The sequence below is a fragment of the Pongo pygmaeus genome, chromosome 12, assembly GCF_028885625.2.
Source record: "Pongo pygmaeus isolate AG05252 chromosome 12, NHGRI_mPonPyg2-v2.0_pri, whole genome shotgun sequence".
In the NCBI taxonomy this organism is placed as follows: domain Eukaryota; kingdom Metazoa; phylum Chordata; class Mammalia; order Primates; family Hominidae; genus Pongo; species Pongo pygmaeus.
Window position 1 is genome coordinate 124,601,583 of NC_072385.2, and position 18,021 is coordinate 124,619,603.

The following is an 18,021-nucleotide window of genomic DNA, read 5'->3' on the forward strand; positions in this document are numbered from 1 at the left end:
ATCTCCGTTCACTGTGGCGCGATCTCTGTTCACTGCAAGCTCCGCCTCCCGGGTTCACACCATTCTCCTGACTCAGCCTCCCAAGTAGCTGGGACTACAGGCACCTGCCACCAAGCCTGGCTAATTTTTTTGTATTTTTAGTAGAGACGGGGTTTTACCATGTTAGTCAGGATGGTCTCGATCTCCTGACCTCGTGATCTGCTCGCCTTGGCCTCCCAAAGTGCTGGGATTACAGGCGTGAGCCACAGTGCCCTGACTAATTTTTATACTTTTAGTAGAGATGGGGTTTCACTATGTTGGCCAGGCTGGTCTCGAACTCCTGGCCTCAAGTGATCCACCTGCCTCGGCCTCCCAAAGTGCTGGGACTGCAGCCCGGGCAAGACAGATTGTTCTTAGCCTCTCACATGTGGTAGATGGCTTGTGGCTGGGCAGAGCCAGCACCAGCACGTGGCAGGGGCTTACTGCTTGGTGGGGAAGGGCCTGGCTGCCTGAGCAGAATCCTGGTGCTGCTGCTTATTAGCTGTGTGACCTTGACCAAGTGATTTCACACCTCAGTTGTCTCATCTGCAGAACAGCTGTCGGTCATGAAGATTAAGCAAGTCAGTTCATATAAAACACATATACAGTGCCTGGCACATGGTAAATAATCAATGTTAGCTAGTATTAATTACTACTACCAACACTACTAGTATTGCAATTTTATCCTGCAGCTATACTTTTGCTGGAGCTGGTTATTACAGGAAAATGAGTATGAAGTTCAACCCAGGAACTTAAACTGTCAGCAGAAGTAGAACCAGGAGAGTGACAGGATGAAATGGGGCTGAGGATGAGGTGGTGACACCACGCAGAAAGAGCAATTCGGCTTTCTCTCCCTGGCTTGGAAATCTGGGGGAATGTTCATGCACACATACAATAAGAAACACCTGGGAGAAGTCTACTCTGTGACTAAACCCTACACACCATGATGCTATGGACAGGAGAGTGATTTTTCTTGACCAAATAATCTGCTCATTAAGGGCCAGTGGCAAATACCTATGAGGCCTATCATGCTAGAAAAAACTCAAAAACGAACAAAAGACTGCATGAAAAGGTGCTCAACATCATTAGTCATTAGAGAAATGAAAATCAAAACCACGAGATACCACTTCACATTCGCTGAAAAGTGACACAACCCGAGTGTCCACCCACAGGTGAATGGATAAACAACATGTGGTCTACATATAACGGACCATGACTTTGGCATGAAGTGCTGATACATGCCACAACATGAAAAACCTTGAAAACATCGTAGGCATTATGATTCCTCTTATATGAAATACCTAGAATAGTCAAATTCACAGAAACAGAAAGTAGATTCGAGATTACCAGGGTCGGGGGAAGGGAATGGGGAGTTACTATGTAACGGTACAGAGTTTCTGCTTGGAGTGATGAAAAGCTGTGAAAATAGACAGTGGTGATGGTTGTACAACACTGTGAATATAATTAATGCCACTGGTTTGTACACTTAAAAATGGTTAAAACTGCAAATTTTATGTTAGATATTTTACCACAGTAAAACGTATTTAAAAAACAAGCAAGGCCAGGTGCAGTGGCTCATGCCTGTAATCCCAGCACTTTGGGAGGCCGAGGCGGGCAGATCACCAGAGGTCAGGAGTTTGAGACCAGCCTGGCCAACATGGTGAAGCCCTGTCTCTACTACAAATACAAAAATTAGCTGCGCATGGTGGCACGTGCCTGTAATCCCAGCTACCCAGAAGGCTGAGGCAGGAGAATTGCTTTAACCCAGGAGGCAGAAGCTGCAGTGAGCTGAGATTGGTGCCACTGCACTCCAGCCTAGGCAACAGAGCAAGACTTCGTCCAAACAAACAAACAAACAAACCAAAAAACCCCCAAAACAACAAGCAAACAAACAAAACTAACAAAAGGCCATTTCTTCTGCTTTCCAATACATTCAGAAAGGGCACTTCATCTATTTTGTATGGACACATGCTTCATTAGTGTTCTTCTAATTAAAAATACACACTTTTTTCAGCTTACCCCTCCTTTCCAATTCCATCAAAACAGCTAACTTATTTTTAATAAGTTACACCATACTTAAAAATATAAGTAAGTTGGCCGGGTGCAGTGGCTCACACCTGTAATCCCAGCACTTTGGGAGGCTGAGGCGAGTGTATCACAAGGGCAGGAGTTCAAGCCCAGCCTGGCCAAGATGGTGAAACCCCATCTCTACTAAAAATACAAAAATTAGCCGGGCGTGGTGGTGGGCACCTGTAATCCCAGTTACTCAGGAGGCTAAGGCAGAGAGCTGCCTGAACCCTAGAGGCGGAGTTGCAGTCAGCCTGGGTGACAGAGCAAGACTCCGCCTCAAAAAAAAAAATATATATATATATATATATATTTATTTATTATATATATATTAAGCATTTACTATGTGCCAGAAACCATATTAAGTGCTTTAGATATGTTCTCTCACTTCATCCTTACAATAACCTTATGAGCTATTATTCCTATTTACAAATGAGGTACAGAGAGGTTAAGTAACTTGCCAAGGGTTACACAGTAAGTAAGAGGTGGAGCTGGCATTCCAAATGAGCAGTCACACTCCAAGCCTGGCTCTTAAATTATTGGAGAGGCAGCAGAAAATAACAGAAAAACATTAGGACTGGGGTTGGTAGGTCTGAGTCAGTCAGTTATGGAGAAAGGGTGCAGCTTGCTGAAATCAAAGGGGAGCTGTAAAGGCCAAATCCGAGCGCACATGAAAGGCTCTGCTCGGGGGTGTCGCATTAGTAGGTGATGATGCTTGCTTTGTGAACTGCCTGCTGCACAGTTTCCTGGGTATGCACTTTTTTCCCTTTAATACAATAAATCAAATTCATAGACTAACCACATGAGGCGGTTTCAAAGCACGAATAAATTCACTGGTTTGCTGGTAATCCGTGTGAGCTGAGAAAGAAATGTAATCAACAGACATTTTCAGTGGTAACTTCTGTCCAGACATAGTAGTGATTTCTTCAGGTTCAGACATGATGTGCTGTGAAAATAAAGAAAAATAACAAAACAAACTACCCAGTTATAAACGTAAAGGTACATTTTCATTTTTTTCATGCAGTCATAAACTCATGTTAAATTTAGGACCTTCAGCACAAAATCATTCTAATATAACTGACTCAGTAAACATCAAATACTCATGTTCTCAATCAGGCAAACATTTAATGAGAAAAGTAAACAAATTAACTAAAACTTGTCTATCTGGAGTGCTGGCAGTGAGAATCATAACTCTTATGCTTAGAAAGAGAAACCTGTATTCCCAACTATTCTTGTGCTCTCCAAAGTGATTTCCTAGATATGTGGATGTATTTCTATTCTGAAAATCTTTGTTTTTTGAAATAGGGTCTCACTTTGTCACCCAGGCTGAAATGCAGTGGGCGATCTCAGCTCACTGCAGCCTCGACCTCCTGGGTTCAGGCAAGCCTCCTGCCTCAGTCCCCCAACTAGCTAGGACTACAGGCACGTGCCACCACGCCTGGCTAATTTTTTATTTTTTGTACAGATGGGATTTCTCCATATTGCCCAAGCTGGTCCCCAACTCCTGAGCTTAAGTGATCCACCTGCCGTGGCCACCCGAAGTGCTAGGATTACAGGTGTGAGCCACTGTGCCAGGCCTGGAAATTTTTTTTTTTTGGAGATGGAGTCTTGCTCCGTCACCCAGGTTGGAGTGCAGTGGTGCCAGTCTCGGCTGACTGCAACCTCCGCCTCCAATTTCAAGCAATTCTCCCTGCCTCAGCCTCCCGAGTAGCTGGGATTACAGGCATACACCACCACGCCCAGCTAATTTTTTGTATTTTTAGTAGAGACGGGGTTTCGCCATGTTGGCCAGGCCGGTTTCAAACTCCTGAACTCAGGTGATCCGCCCGCCTTGGCCTCCCAAAGTACTGGGATCACAGGTGTGAGCCACTGCACCCAGCCTGGAAATCTATTTTAAATACAACATTGTCACTAAAGAACTTTATAGAATAAGGTAAAGTAATAAAGATTATCAAAATAAAGAATCATATCATATTTTTAAAAATAAAGTAGAGGATGAGAATGTGATGCCTGGATGCTCAGAAACTGCCTCTCAAGTTCTGCATATATTTTCTACAATTTCTACATCCCTAAGAGCTGAAAAATCAATGTTTCATAACAGTAGAAGGTGGTCAACCCAAACACATTCTACAGCTTTTTAAGATCATATGTATTAGTAAACCTCTTCTTCATCAGAAGAGGGAGGGTATTCACGTGTTTGTCTCAAACAGGTTCCCTGTCCATTCTTCTCTACTTGCAACCAGATGAGCACTTCTCAAACTTTAATGTGTACATCAATCACCTGGGACCTCATTATGCCATTCAGTGTCTGCATATTTCCACATCCTACGCACATCTCTAGCTACCTATTCCCGTCCTCATTTTTAAAAATCAAAACCTGTATTATTTAAAGAACTACTTCAGTGCAAAAACCTGTGGGGACCCTGCCACCTCTGTAATTCTGATTAGGAATAACACAATAGCCTATGACTGTAACTGACCTTGGCAAGTGTCCCTTCTACACAGTATCCTGCTATAATGACACCATTCCTCTTATCAGTACACCAGCTTTCAAATAACTCTCTAGATAAGCCACTTTGCATCATGCCTGGGGAGGCCATTACAACACTGGGACCAATGTCATCAAAATGATCCATGCTCTAAGAGAGAAAACAGAATGGGAAAAGTATGTTAGCTACCAGCAGCTGACAAAGCAATCTTTCTTTTTAAAGAATAACAAAAGGCTAAGAGATTAATCACACCACTGAAAGGGCCTTCACAAGATCTGTAAACATTTTAAGTTCAGTTGCCAAATTCCTAAACAGTTTAGGCTAGGAATGGTAGAAAAACCAAGTAATAAAAAGCGGTAAGTTCACCCCGATCTTCAAAACCTTCTGTTGGTAGCTAGAGGGCCATCAGAACCATCAGGACCATCTTCAGCGCCTAGCAGGCAGGCAGAAAAGTAAAAGGAAGAGTCAAATGGGTCTTGATCTACCCAAGACACAACTCTGAAAAAATATTCCCAAAGACTCACAGTAGCTTTGCATGCTCCATGCATGTTTTGAGCTGGCCTGGAAATCAAAAGGTTTAACATTGTTCTAGGGAGAACTTGTCTATAATCCTTAAGCAGTTAACTTAAAATATATACTTTATGAACAAAGCCTATTTACAACTGGAAGACCACTTTTAAATTATTCTGGATATCAATTATTTTATTATGATTCAAGCATCAATTGAGTTAAACAGTATTTTTTAAATTAAATAAAATCAGATTTTATTGAATGCTTCCAGAAAAGTATATAAAAATTTTCATATATATAATTTGCAGCACTAATCAAAAAGATGATTTGGTTTGACTGAGAAGAGAAACTTAAATACATAATACAAAATACTTTTCTCCTCAGAACTTTTTATTCTTACGGCAAAAGAGATAAGTATTATAAATACTGAGAACACATGGCTACTTGGGGCAAGTGGCAAAATCTGTTGAAGCAGAAAAAGAATGTCAGCTGCTGAAGTTTTGATTTCCTGCAGAAAAACGACACCTGCTAGAGAAGAGGTAAGACTCCAGCAAGAGGAATTCAGCCAGAGTCACTGACATGCACTGCCTACGATTTTTATTTTATTTTGATAGAGACAGGGTCTTACTATCTTGCCCAGGCCAGTCTCAAACTCCTGAGTTCTAGTGATCCTCCTGCCTTAGACTCCCAAAGTGCTAAAATTACAGCTGTGAGCCATCACTCACGGCCTCGTACCTCCTACTACTAATGACTGATTTGGTTTTATCCATCCTTGTCTTTCTTACACAAGCACTCACCTTGAGGTTACTAATGTGTTTGAAAACAAAGGGATTATTGATGTTGATCTGTTTGCGGATTTTGTCATTCATGGCATTTACATATGTCTGGTACACTGCCATACACTTCTTGGCCAAAGATGATGCATAGTATATTGGAATGTCATGTAGTTCTGGGTGATTCTGCCAGTACTCATCTAGCGAGATTTTGCAAGAAACAAACATCACTTTGTTAGATGGGGTAAATAATAAATGATACACATAGAAACAAGAAATGGTACATACACAACCAAGAAATAAAGCACACAACTATATTTTAAAGAGTTTAAGCAAAATTATCCTGGTTGTAACTAACTTAAATTTACAAAACCAAAACTTATTTCTAAATAGTGCATGACCTAAAAAGAATGCTATGATCACAGTCCAAAGATGTGGAGGCTTTTAAACATGACTCAGTATAAGTTTACACTGAAGTCTATAACTTATTACCATAACGAGACACTAAATAATATATTTTTATTTAAATGTATTAGAAAAATGTATTAGAAAAAATTCTGTGATGGTTTTAAAAATGTATTAATATTTCAAACAGATTTATTGAGTGCTAATTACAAAAGAGAATTGCCAAGAGTTAACCGATTTTGAACACTTAAAAAAAAAAAGTATAGTCATATGATGCTATTATTGTTTGTTTTTGTTTGTGTTTTACACCCAGGCTGTCGACTAGCCTTGAGGGTAGTGGTATGATCATGGCTCATGGCAGCCTCAACCTCTCAGGTTCAAGTGATCCTTCCACCTCAGCCTTCTGAGTAGCTGTGACTACAGGAGTGTGCTACCACACTCGGCTAATTTTTTTTTTTTTGAGACTGGGTCTCATTATGTTTCCCAGGCTGGTCTCAAACTCTGGACTTAAGTGATCCTCCTGCCCAGCCTCCCAAAGTGCTGGGATTACAGGCATGAGTCACCACACTCAGCTATGCTTGTATTTTTAAAAACCTACTAACCAGTTTCTGATAATTAAAGAAAGCAGTGGGTAATATACCGTCAAAAGACTTACGTTAAGGGAAAAGCCCTCATTAAATCCCAAAATTTTATCAGGGTAGTATGGCTGAAAGACACCCTTTATTCTAATAGGTGCCTCTGCAGTTTGAAAATGTATTATATGCCTATTATATAATTTACATTTGTAATTTCTTTTTTTTTTTTTTTGAGACGGAGTCTCACTGTCGCCCAGGCTGCAGTGCAGTGGCGCGATCTCCGCTCACTCCAAGTTCTGCCTCTCAGGTTCACGTCATTCTCCTGCCTCAGCCTCCGGAGTAGCTGGGACTATAGGCACCGGCCACTATGCCTGGCTAATTTTTTGTATTTTTAGTAGAGACGGGGTTTCACCAATTTACATCTATAATTTCTAATTTTCAAAACAACTTATGAAGACCTATCACCATCTTAACTAGCAAACTAAGGGTAAAAAAAAAAGGCTGAATATTGTGTGAACGTTATTCTTCCATTTGATGTATCAATGATAATTCTATATGAGGACAAAGACTTTCTGTCACATGCGTTACAAATTTCCTGCTTTGTCTTCTAGTTTATCCCATTCATGATTTATTACTCTTGTGATTTCTTAGATACCCTAAAGCGGACTACATCCCACAATCACGCCACCATTTCTTGTTTTGTTGTGCGTGTTTTTATGAATAAATTTTGAATATTAAAAAAGTTAAATAATTTGCCCAAGGTCATATGGCTCCAGCCATATGATAGATTTCATCTGAAACACAGACAAGATTTGAAAGCAGCTGTCTTTTCTATTATGCTATATTACAAGGGAGAATTTAAGGAAAAAGGGCAACCAGTTGCAAAGAGCAGACGGTAGAATTGCCAGATAAAAATATCAAATACTCAGTTAAACTTGAATTTTAGGTGAACAACAAAAGATTTTTAGTATAAGAATATATACTAACGAGACCAGCCTGGCCAATGTGGTGAAACCTCGTCTCTACTAAAAATACAAAAATTAGCCAGGATCCCAGCTACTCAGGAGGCTGAGGCAGGAGAACAGCTTGAACCCGGGAGGTGGAGGCTGTGGTGAGCCGAGATCACGCCAAGCCGAGATAGTGCCACCACACTCCAGCCTGGGTGACAGGGTGAGACTCTGTCTCAAAAAAAAAAAAAAAAAAAAAAAAAAAAAAGAATATACATTAAATATTTGGTACACTTATACTAAAACATTATTCATTATTTATCTGAATCTAAAATTTAATGAGTTGTCCTCTAGTTTTATTTGCTAAATCTGGCAACCCAATTTGATTGTGGCAACATTGTTTCAACTTCCTAACTTCTCTGCTCTTCCTCTTACAGGTTAGGAAGACTTTGATTTCAAGACTTCTAAGGACGAATTTGACTTGCAGTTAGGAAGGAGGACCAATCAAGATCAAAAGACTGAATTAGATTTGGATTTGGGAAATTCAGCTTCTAGAAGTCCTATCTGTTACAGATTTGCTTTTCATCTGGGGTCATTTCTTCCAACTTTCCTTCTGTTTTCCTTTTCAGTGTGACAGGGAGACTATTTTTTCTCTTCCTCACCAAGATGGCAGAACAGAGAGGAAGAGCTAAGATGCAAGTGTTTCTAGTGCTTCGCACAGAGGTGACACACATGCAAAGCACCCATTTTATTATTTGCTTTTTTCTGAGACAGGGTCTCATTCTGTCGCCCACACTGGAGTGCAATGGCACAATCTCGGCTCACTGCAACCTCTGCCTCCCAGGCTCAAGTGATCCTCCTACCTCAGTCTCCCAGGTAGCTGGGACAACAGGCGTGTACCACCACGTCCAGCTAATTCTTTGTATTTTTTGTAGAGACAGGGTCTTGCCTTGTTGCCCAGGCTGGTCTTAAATTCCTGGGCTCAAGTGATTTTCTGCCCTTAGCCTCTCAAGGTGCTGGAATTAGGGATTACAGGCGTGAGCCACTATGCCTGGCTGCAAAACACTTTCCTTTATTCTTTAATAAGAGTGCTTTTCCCAACTAGAATCACAGAATGTGAGGTAGAAGGGATCATGAAGTACAAATGTATGCTAAAAAGTAACAACCATTGTTCCTTTTATTACAAAAAATTATACATGTTCACTGAAGTACTTGTAAAATGGAGAAAAGCAGAAAACAAAAAATATCATCCATATTCTCACTATCCAGATTTAGTAGCTTTTCAGTCATTTGTGTGTGCATTTTTTACCTAACTAGGATCAGAGTACATATAGTTTTTTTTTGTTTTTTGAGACAGAGTCTCGCTCTGTCACCCAGGCTGGAGTGCAGTGGCGCAATCTCGGCTCACTGCAACCTCTGCCTCCCAGGCTCAAGCAATTCTCATGCCTCAGCCTCCAGAAAAGCTGGGACTACAGCCGTGTGCCACCATACCTGGCTCATTTTTCTATTTTTGGTAGAGACGAGGTTTCACCATGATGGCCAGGCTGGTCTTGAACTCCTGGCCTTAAGTGATCTGCCCACCTCAGCCTCCCTAAGTGCTAGGATTACAGGCGTGAGCCGCCACGCCCGGCCCAGAGTAAATATAGTTTTGAACTCTACTTTTTTGGTTGACTTAATACATTATGTGAAAAGCATGTAATTACTCATCCGTAACACAATTTTTTCCAACAATGTTATATTTACTGACATATTTCTTTGAAAATACTAAAATGATGAATACCTTTCTTGACAAAATTTTCTGTACATCTCATTTATTTCCCAGAAGCAGAACTGCTGGCCAAAGGGTACACATATTTTAAGACTTCTGATGGCAACCGGAAGGGGACGCCAGTTCACTCACATTCCCAACAGCAGCGCATGAGAGTTGCTGTTTTCCTGGGCTATTTCTAGATCCAAATCCCTATTATTATTATTATTTTTTTTTTTTTTTTTTTTTTGAGACGGAGTCTCGCTCTGTCGCCCAGGCTGGAGTGCAGTGGCGCAATCTCAGCTCACTGCAACCTCCACCTCCCAGGTTCAAGCAATTCTCTGCCTCAGCCTCCTGAGTAGCTGGGATTATGGGCATCTGTCACTGTGCCTGGCTAATTTTTGTATTTTTAGTAGAGACAGGGTTTCACCATCTTGGTCAGGCTGGTCTTGAACTCCTGATCTCGTGATCTACCCACCTCAGCCTCCCAAAGTGCTGGGATTACAGGTGTGAGCCACCACGCCCGGCCCCAAATCTCTATTTTTAAATGAAGAACACTGAAGTCCAGAACGGTGGAATGACTCATCCAAGACCACATTATTATCTTGATAAAATGACAAGATTTTGATCATCTCCTAAATAGAAAGGAAATGGCATACCCAGAATCAAGAGCAGCTCCTGAGCCCTTCCAAGAGCAAAGACGGGAATGAGACCCCTGCCTCCTCTGTTTACAATATCATGGACAGTGTTACAGAATCTTGCTTCTCGCTCTTCACGTTTCTCATGGATATGGGTCCCATAAGTAGATTCCTAAATACATTAGAAGTGTGAGACTAAGACCGATGATCCCCAAAGAATTCAAAAGTTAAACATCAATGAAATGCTGAGGGGCTAAGCAATTCACTTCTCCATTAGCATGTCATTTACTCGAACATGTGTTGTCCTAATAGTAATTGGGAAGAGCAAGCAAGAACGCTAGAATTCAGGCCCAGCGCGGTGGCTCACACCTGTAATCCCAGCACTTTGGGAAGCCAAGGTGGGTGGATCACCTGAGGTCAGCAGTTTGAGACCAGCCTGGCCAACACGGTGAAACCCTGTCTCTACTAAAAATACAAAAATTAGCTGGGCGTGGTGGTGTGCCTGTAATCCCAGCTACTCCGGAGGCTGAGGCAGGAGAACTGCTTGAACCCAGGAGGAGGAGGTTGCAGTGAGCTGAGATCGCACCATTGCACTCCAGCCTGAGCAACACAGCAAGACTCCATCTCAAAAAAATAAAATTTAACAACAACAAAAAAAGGCCAGGCATGGTGGCTCATGCCTGTAATCCCAGCATTTTGGGAGGCCGAGGCGGGTGGATCACCTGAGGTCAGGAGTCCAGTCTGACCAACATGACGAAACCCCGTCTCTACTAAAAAATATAAAAATTAGCTGGGCATAGTGGCGCATGCCTTATAATCCCAGCTAGTCAGGAGGCTGAGGCAGGAGAATCACTTGAACCTGGGAGGCAGAGGTTGCAGTGAGCCGAGATCATGTCATTGCAGTCACTCACTCCAGAGTGAGACTCCATTTCAAAAAAAAAAAAAAAGAATGCTAGAATTCAAATCTAAGAACTTTTTATAAAATGGAATCAGGAAATAGTCCAAAACTGTATCTTCTTCCCATGTCCTTTTTTAACCATTTTGCTTTCCATTAGGAAGAAAAAGGTTATTTCTCCCACCTCTGATAAGTCAAAGCTTTTAAAATAGAAACAGATGTTGTTTCTTATACTTCTGTTTAAGAATATCCTTAAAGTCTTACTAGGTGTGGTCCACTGACCAGAAGATTGACATCCCTTGGGAGCTTATCAGAAGCGCAAAATCTCAGACCCCAGCCCAGATGTACTGAATCAGAATTTGTATCTTAGCAATATCATCAGATGATTATAAGCATATTAAAATTTGAAGCACTGCTCTAAAGTATGGTACTATGAAAATAGCTACTTTCTCTGAGGGTTCGAAAAATAAATCTTCCCTTAAATTAAGTTTATATGCTGGGCATACCATGAGCAGAGTCCAATCTAATCTGCTCACATGTTGCTTATGGACAGCAGTATGTACTGGCCCACATGCCTGGGCAGCTGGGGGATGTGGTAGGTGGTGGAGGAGAAACAGACAACTCTTCCTCCTTGAACCACATACACCTGATGTTCTTATATATACCAAAAGCTTGCAAGATTTCTCTCCCAACCCCTGACTCTACAGTCAGCAACACACATCCCAAGCTGCCCCCAAAGAGCTTCTGTACACAGTTCATTTTTTTTTTGCTCCCCTGGGACTTGCAACCTAGTAGGCAGACATGACACACAAAGATAAACAAAACGATAAGTTAGCACGGACTAAGAGCCTAAGAACAGTCACCATGGCAAAGGCAGTGAGGTCACACCATTTCTAAAATGACCTGTTAAGATGTTTTTCTACATATTCTCATCTAGAAATATATATTTAGGAGACAGGGAGAGGGCATACCCAGTAAAAATGATCCTGCCCAGAGACAGCCTGGCATCTCTGATATTAGACTAGAGTTAATGCATTTAACAGCAAGAAAGTGAAGCTGCACTACAAAAAGAAGCACCTGCCCCAATTTTTTTTTTTTTTTCAGACTGAGTCTTGCTTTGTAGCCCAGGCTCGAGTGCAGCAGCGTGATCTTGGCTCACTGCAACCTCCACCTTCTGGGTTCAAGTGATTCTTGTGCCTCAGCCTCCCCAGTACCTGGGACTATAGGCATGCACCACCACACCCAGCTAATTTTTATATTTTTTAAGTAGAGATGGGTTTTCACTGTGTTGGCCAAGCTGGTCTCTAACTCCTGGCCTTAAGTGATCTGCCCGCCTCAGCCTCCCAAAGCGCTAGGATTACAGGTGTGAGCCACCATGCCCAGCCACCAGTTTTCTTATATTTTAAAAAAGATAAGTTTATATCCAATAACATGTTATGAAAGTGAGATCACAATATTATTTTCCAAAAGAAAAAAAATCTGCTTACATTACATTGATTACAATATAGTATATTAATACTTACAATGATAAGAATATCAGGCTTAATATTAGGAATTTCAGCTGCCATTAAGTGCCTATCTTCTTGTCTTGAGAAATCACCAGTGTACAAAAGCTGTGAAAAAGATAAAACTAGAAAGTTAGGATTTGGGGAAGGCTTCATTTTGGTAGTGAATAGATTAAACTCATGAAATCCAAAAGTGCAGTTACAGTTTTTAAGTCTAAAACTGATGAAATTTACATGCAGTGCTTGTGTCCAATTCAAAATGTGTAGTTTAGTCAGTAAACGGTTCAGTGCTTCAATTATTTCCTCTAGTAAATGGGAATAATCTATTCCCAGTATCATCTCACAATGATAACCTATATAACATTAATCCACTTTAGAAGTGCTCTGAACTTAGAGAAAAAGGGCATGCTGACCAGGAAAGGAGTGCACTGAGGTACATGGTCTAAAACCACAGATAAAATCATAAGAGAGTCTGCATCAAATTCCAAAAGAATTCACATCTGCATTTGTGCTACTTATTTTCTGTGCCCTGGAGCAAACTGCAAGAATAAGTGATTTAGTGATATATTTTACAATTCAATGTCTAGAAGTTCCAAATGTATAAGCAGCTGTGAAAAATTTAGGACGTTACAGTAGAGCATTGGTTCTCAACCCTGGCTGATGTTAGAGTCACCTAGAAAACTCGAAAAGGAAAAGGCCAAGCTACACCTCCAGATTTTGATTCAACAGTTATTTTTCAACAGCTCCCTAAGTGATTCTTACGTGCAGCCAGAGTTCAAAGCTGCTGCTCTAGAGTCTAGAAAGCTAGTAGTCCACCCACGTTTTCAGAAGTTCAAGGGTTCCCCAAAGATCTTTCCTAATTAACCTCTTTCACTCTTGCAGTCCACCTTGCTTAGGGGCTTATCTGTGAATTCTAGGACATCAAGGGGACATGAATATCAAATTGTGTTTTAATTATAAACGAATGCAGCCACAAAGACACCTCTTCCCTAACCAGTTTTCTAAAGCAAATTGAATCCTATGGTGTCAGGGAATTACTTTTTGAGATGTTTATTTTACTCTTTTCTCAGTCTTTAAAAATTTTTTTCCTGTCTTGATAAAGTATTGTAATGGAGGTAGGAACTACAATATTTAAAAGGAAAAAGTGCTAACTGTATTTTTATCTTATATTTCCGTATTCTGACACTTTGCAAGTCTTAGGGAATTTTTTTTTTAATGGTACTTGGTGGCACAAAGCTCTGTACTGATTTCTCTGGGGAGAAAAGCGCCAGAGCCAGAGGGTACCTTCACGCCTGCGATCTCAATCATGAACATGGCAGCTCCTAGGACGTGGCCTGCATGGTAACACCAAAACTTGATTCCCGCAACTTCCTTAACTTCATGAAAGTTGATAGTTTCAATTTTGTCCATGCTTTCTTCCAAATCTGTCTCGGTATACAGCATGTCGTCTGCTGATATGTTACTAAATTTTGAAAGATGCCAGCAAAAACAATTAACACTCAGATTTTTTAAAAAGCCTTTGAACACAAAGAAATTGTGGATAACATATCCATGAAGATGTTTCTTTAAAATATACTGTATGAATTATGTATTTAAAATTTTTCAGATATTTTGTGTATTTTTTTTTACTCTATTGTGTGTATAGCTACAAAACTTGATTTTAAACAAACCACACAGGAAATTAAGACACTGAGCTCAAAGTACTCTCAATTTTCAGTAATACATACAGTAAATTAAGACAAAATACTCTTTAGGATAGTATTTCTCAAACTTTTTTCCCGCCCCAACACTCCTGAAAGATATAACACACTCACATACATAGAACCATGGTAGCTATTTCTCACATTAAGATGAGAAAAGATTTTTCTACAAAGTCTAGCACAACCTTTCTCCTGAAAATTATGTTAACGTACTTACAAAAAAGCAAGAGAGAACAGGGGTGAAGGACACTGACTCTGGAGCCAGATTGTTTGGGTTCAAATCCTCGCTCTGTCTCTTACTGTGACGCTTTTAGGCAAATAACCTAACCTCGCTGTGCCTCAGTTTCATCATCTATAAAATGGAATTTATAATAGAACCTACATCGTGAGTTGGTGTGAAAATTAAATATATTTATCTCCCGGCTGGGTGCGGTGGCTCACGCCTGTAATCCCAGCACTCTGGGAGGCCAAGGCAGACAGATCACCTGAGGTCAGGAGTTCAAGACCAGGCTGGCCAACATGGTAAAACCCCGCCTCTACTAAAAATACCAAAATTAGCCAGGCATGGTGGCATGCACTGTGTGCCTGTAATCCTAGCTACTGGGGAGGCTAAGGCATGAGAATTGCCTGAACCCAGGAACAGAGGTTGCAGTGAGCTAAGATAGTGCCACTGCACTCTAGCCTCGTCAACAGCACAAGACTCTATCTCAAAAAAAAAAAAAAAAAAAAATATATATATATATATATATATATATATATTTATTTATTTATCTTTGTGTGAAGTTAATATACATTAGGAATTTAGGATTGGGCCTGATATGTGGTAAGCATTATTGAAGTGTTAACGAGTGTTACCACAATTAAGCATAACTCTTCCAATCCAGCCTAATTAAGTTTTAAAAGGACACAAAAGCTATATAAAGACTTCAAGTCCAGGCCAGTGGCTCATGCCTGTAATCCCAGCACTCTGGGAGGCCAAGGCAGGAGGATCACTTGAGCCCAGGAGTTTGAGACTAGCCTGGGCAACATAAGACCCTATCTCTTCAAAAAACAAAAAACTCTGCTGGGTGTGGTGGCACACACCTGTAGTCTCAGCTGCTCAGGAGGCTGAGGTGGAAGGGCTGCTTGAGCCCAGGTGGCTGAGGCTGCAGTGAGCTGCGATCACACCACTGCACTCCAGCCTGAATGACAGAGCAAGATCCTGTCTCAAAAAAACCTTCAAGGTCAGGAAGGTGCTAGAAACACAATAGGTTTCAATGATCTTGTTAATGAATGATGAAATTACTGATATCCTTATACATGAAAAGAGAGCACCTCATTTTAAAACACAAAATGGTCCATATCTTGAACCATATGTACCATACAGAGCCAAAGTCGTGTATAATCTAATAAAGTAATTTACCTAACTTTGACATAATCGGAAAGAAGCCATCTATAAATAGCTTTTGTGGCATGAGTCATAAATGTTCTTCCTTTGAAACTTGTCTTCTGTAGAAACCAGGGCAGAGCTCCACAGTGATCCAAATGGAAACTTAAAAAGAAAGAGGCTGCATTAATTCTTAAAATTATTATCCATCAGATACCATGTAATGAAACTGTTGCTTACTGTACAAAACAAGTTTTATATAAACAACTATGTACTGATACTTTCAGAAAAACCAAGAGTAGGTATGTGTAGAAGGAAGAAGTAATGCATACGGTTCTAACATGGAAGAAAGATGTTTAAAGTATCGTTTTTAAACAGCAAAAAACTTAATTAGTGAATTAGGGAGGAAGAAGAATATCCCAAGCCTACTCCTGGCAGCCAGAATTACAGCAAACATTTTAACAGAATAAAGTTGAAACATGGATATGTCCCTGAGGTCACTGTCTTGTCACATTTTTCTATATGAACTCTATTTAAAAATAGTTTCAATAAAGGTGAAATGGCGTTCTTATAGAAGAATGTGACAAAACAGTGACCTCAAGGAGATGTCCTGGAAAAGGGCTTTCTTAGTCTCAAGTTTTACAATGATTCAAGTTCTGTACTATCTCCTTCTCACATACTCACTGAACTTACATATAGAGGTAGGTAAGTTTTTCATAGCAAACTTTTCTAGCCTGTGATGACATTATGGAGTGATGGTTTAGACTTAGATGTCTGCAATATGCTTCCTAGCAGAAAACACTCTTTTAAAAAACCAAACTCTCAAAATCTAGTAAAGAATTATCTTGATAGTAAAAGTCCGTGAAAAAGTGTCATTAATAAAGGGAAAAACTTACTGACTAATTAATAGGAGATCAATCTCAGCTGGGTCAATTAAATCAATATAAGGAAGAGCATCCATTCCTTCTAGGCCAGGGTGGATCCCACAGTCGAGCTGAAAGAGACAGGAAAAGAGATCACAATCTCCTGCACATTTTATTAAAATTCATTCAGCAAACAGACAATAATTCTAGATCCATCACCCATATACTCAAGATGGACTCCAGGCACTAGCACTTGGAACATGATTCTTATTAAATGTGGCAAATATGCCATTAACAATTCTAACTTCCCAACAAATTTAAAATACAGCTCACATTTAGGGGTCACAGGATGCAAAGTACAAAACAGCTTCTTTCCAGCTACTTTTGGTCGTCATTCTAACAATGAATTAAATCTTTTTCAGAAACTTTGGTATCAGATTAAAATTTAAAAAGTTTATATATTTACTACTACCAGATTGACTCTGGTGAGAAGATAATAATTAGAAATGGGAAACTTACCTGATCAGGGTAATTTAAATATTTTAAGGCATTAGGGAACAAATTCTTAAGACTCGGTCATTAAAGTTACTTATTTTTATGGCGTTACTACCAAATTAACACAACAGATGACTAAAAAGATGACTACGTCTGACCTATACATGTTCTTTTCAGATTGGGAGGAGTTGAGAAGAAAGAGGAATCAAAGGAACGTGAGACACAGAACTGACTTTCTAATGAGTACCTTAGAAACCATCTCCTCTAATCCTTTCAGGCTTAGAGAAGCAAAGTGACTTGGCCAAGGCCGGCAGCCCCAGTGGGACTTGGGGATCCAACCTTCTAGGCCAAGTCTTGATCCCCACATGCTGGAGGTGGCTAGAGCTCTCAATGTGTTCAGAGTGCTTGGGCCCTTGGGATCTTCCACTGGGGGTGGGGCAGTTAGGTTGGCTCAACCCTTCAGGAGTGGAAGAGGGACCCTGAAGAGATAACAGTTCAACAGATCTAGCTGACAATTTTACAGTCATAGGATATATCTTCTTAATCAACTAAATTACTAAGTGGAAGTGTGTATTAGTTTTTCTCATTAACACTATACGGCATAGATTACATGCACTATAACGTTTTTCTGGGAGCTAAAAAGATAACTAGTCTATAAGAAAAGACTAACACCCAATACAGACAGAGCCATACTATTAAACTGAGTACAAAAACAGTAATTACCATTATTTTTCTTCCTTTGAACTCGAGAATAATACATGATCTTCCTACTTCTTGCCCAGCTCCACTGTAAACATTCAAGGGGAGAAAAAAAAGGATTAAAAAAAATCAAAACCAAGTCCAATAAACTTACACTTTTTTACAATGTACACTACATGCCATCTGATGACAGCACCTCACTGAAAAATTCTGAGACGTAAGAGAGTTCTACAAAATTACAAAGACAGGGAAGAACAGTGTCCACATGGGAACAGATGAAAACTGATCTTTGGGAGTCCAGGGATCTTGCAGTTGTTAAAATTAAGAGA

The 18,021-nt window shown here is 40.3% G+C and overlaps 1 protein-coding gene across 4 annotated transcripts in view; it reads right to left on the reverse strand.

Annotated features, from left to right (window-relative positions):
* CPSF3 (cleavage and polyadenylation specific factor 3) overlaps positions 1–18,021 on the reverse strand; it is a 49,547-nt gene that overhangs the window by 26,525 nt on the left and 5,001 nt on the right. For 3 of the 4 annotated variants that reach the window (XM_054474445.2, XM_054474446.2, XM_063648984.1), the window contains exons 2-10: positions 17,717–17,780; positions 16,532–16,629; positions 15,672–15,800; positions 13,854–14,031; positions 12,588–12,677; positions 10,191–10,341; positions 5,882–6,057; positions 4,566–4,724; positions 2,885–3,031 (exon numbers count right to left, since the gene is read on the reverse strand). In XM_054474445.2, coding sequence (XP_054330420.1) covers positions 2,885–3,031; positions 4,566–4,724; positions 5,882–6,057; positions 10,191–10,341; positions 12,588–12,677; positions 13,854–14,031; positions 15,672–15,800; positions 16,532–16,629; positions 17,717–17,780 — 1,192 coding nt within the window. Of the gene's footprint in view, positions 1–2,884; positions 3,032–4,565; positions 4,725–5,881; positions 6,058–10,190; positions 10,342–12,587; positions 12,678–13,853; positions 14,032–15,671; positions 15,801–16,531; positions 16,630–17,716; positions 17,781–18,021 lie in introns of those variants that run through there. The other variant, XM_054474447.2, reaches the window with a different exon arrangement.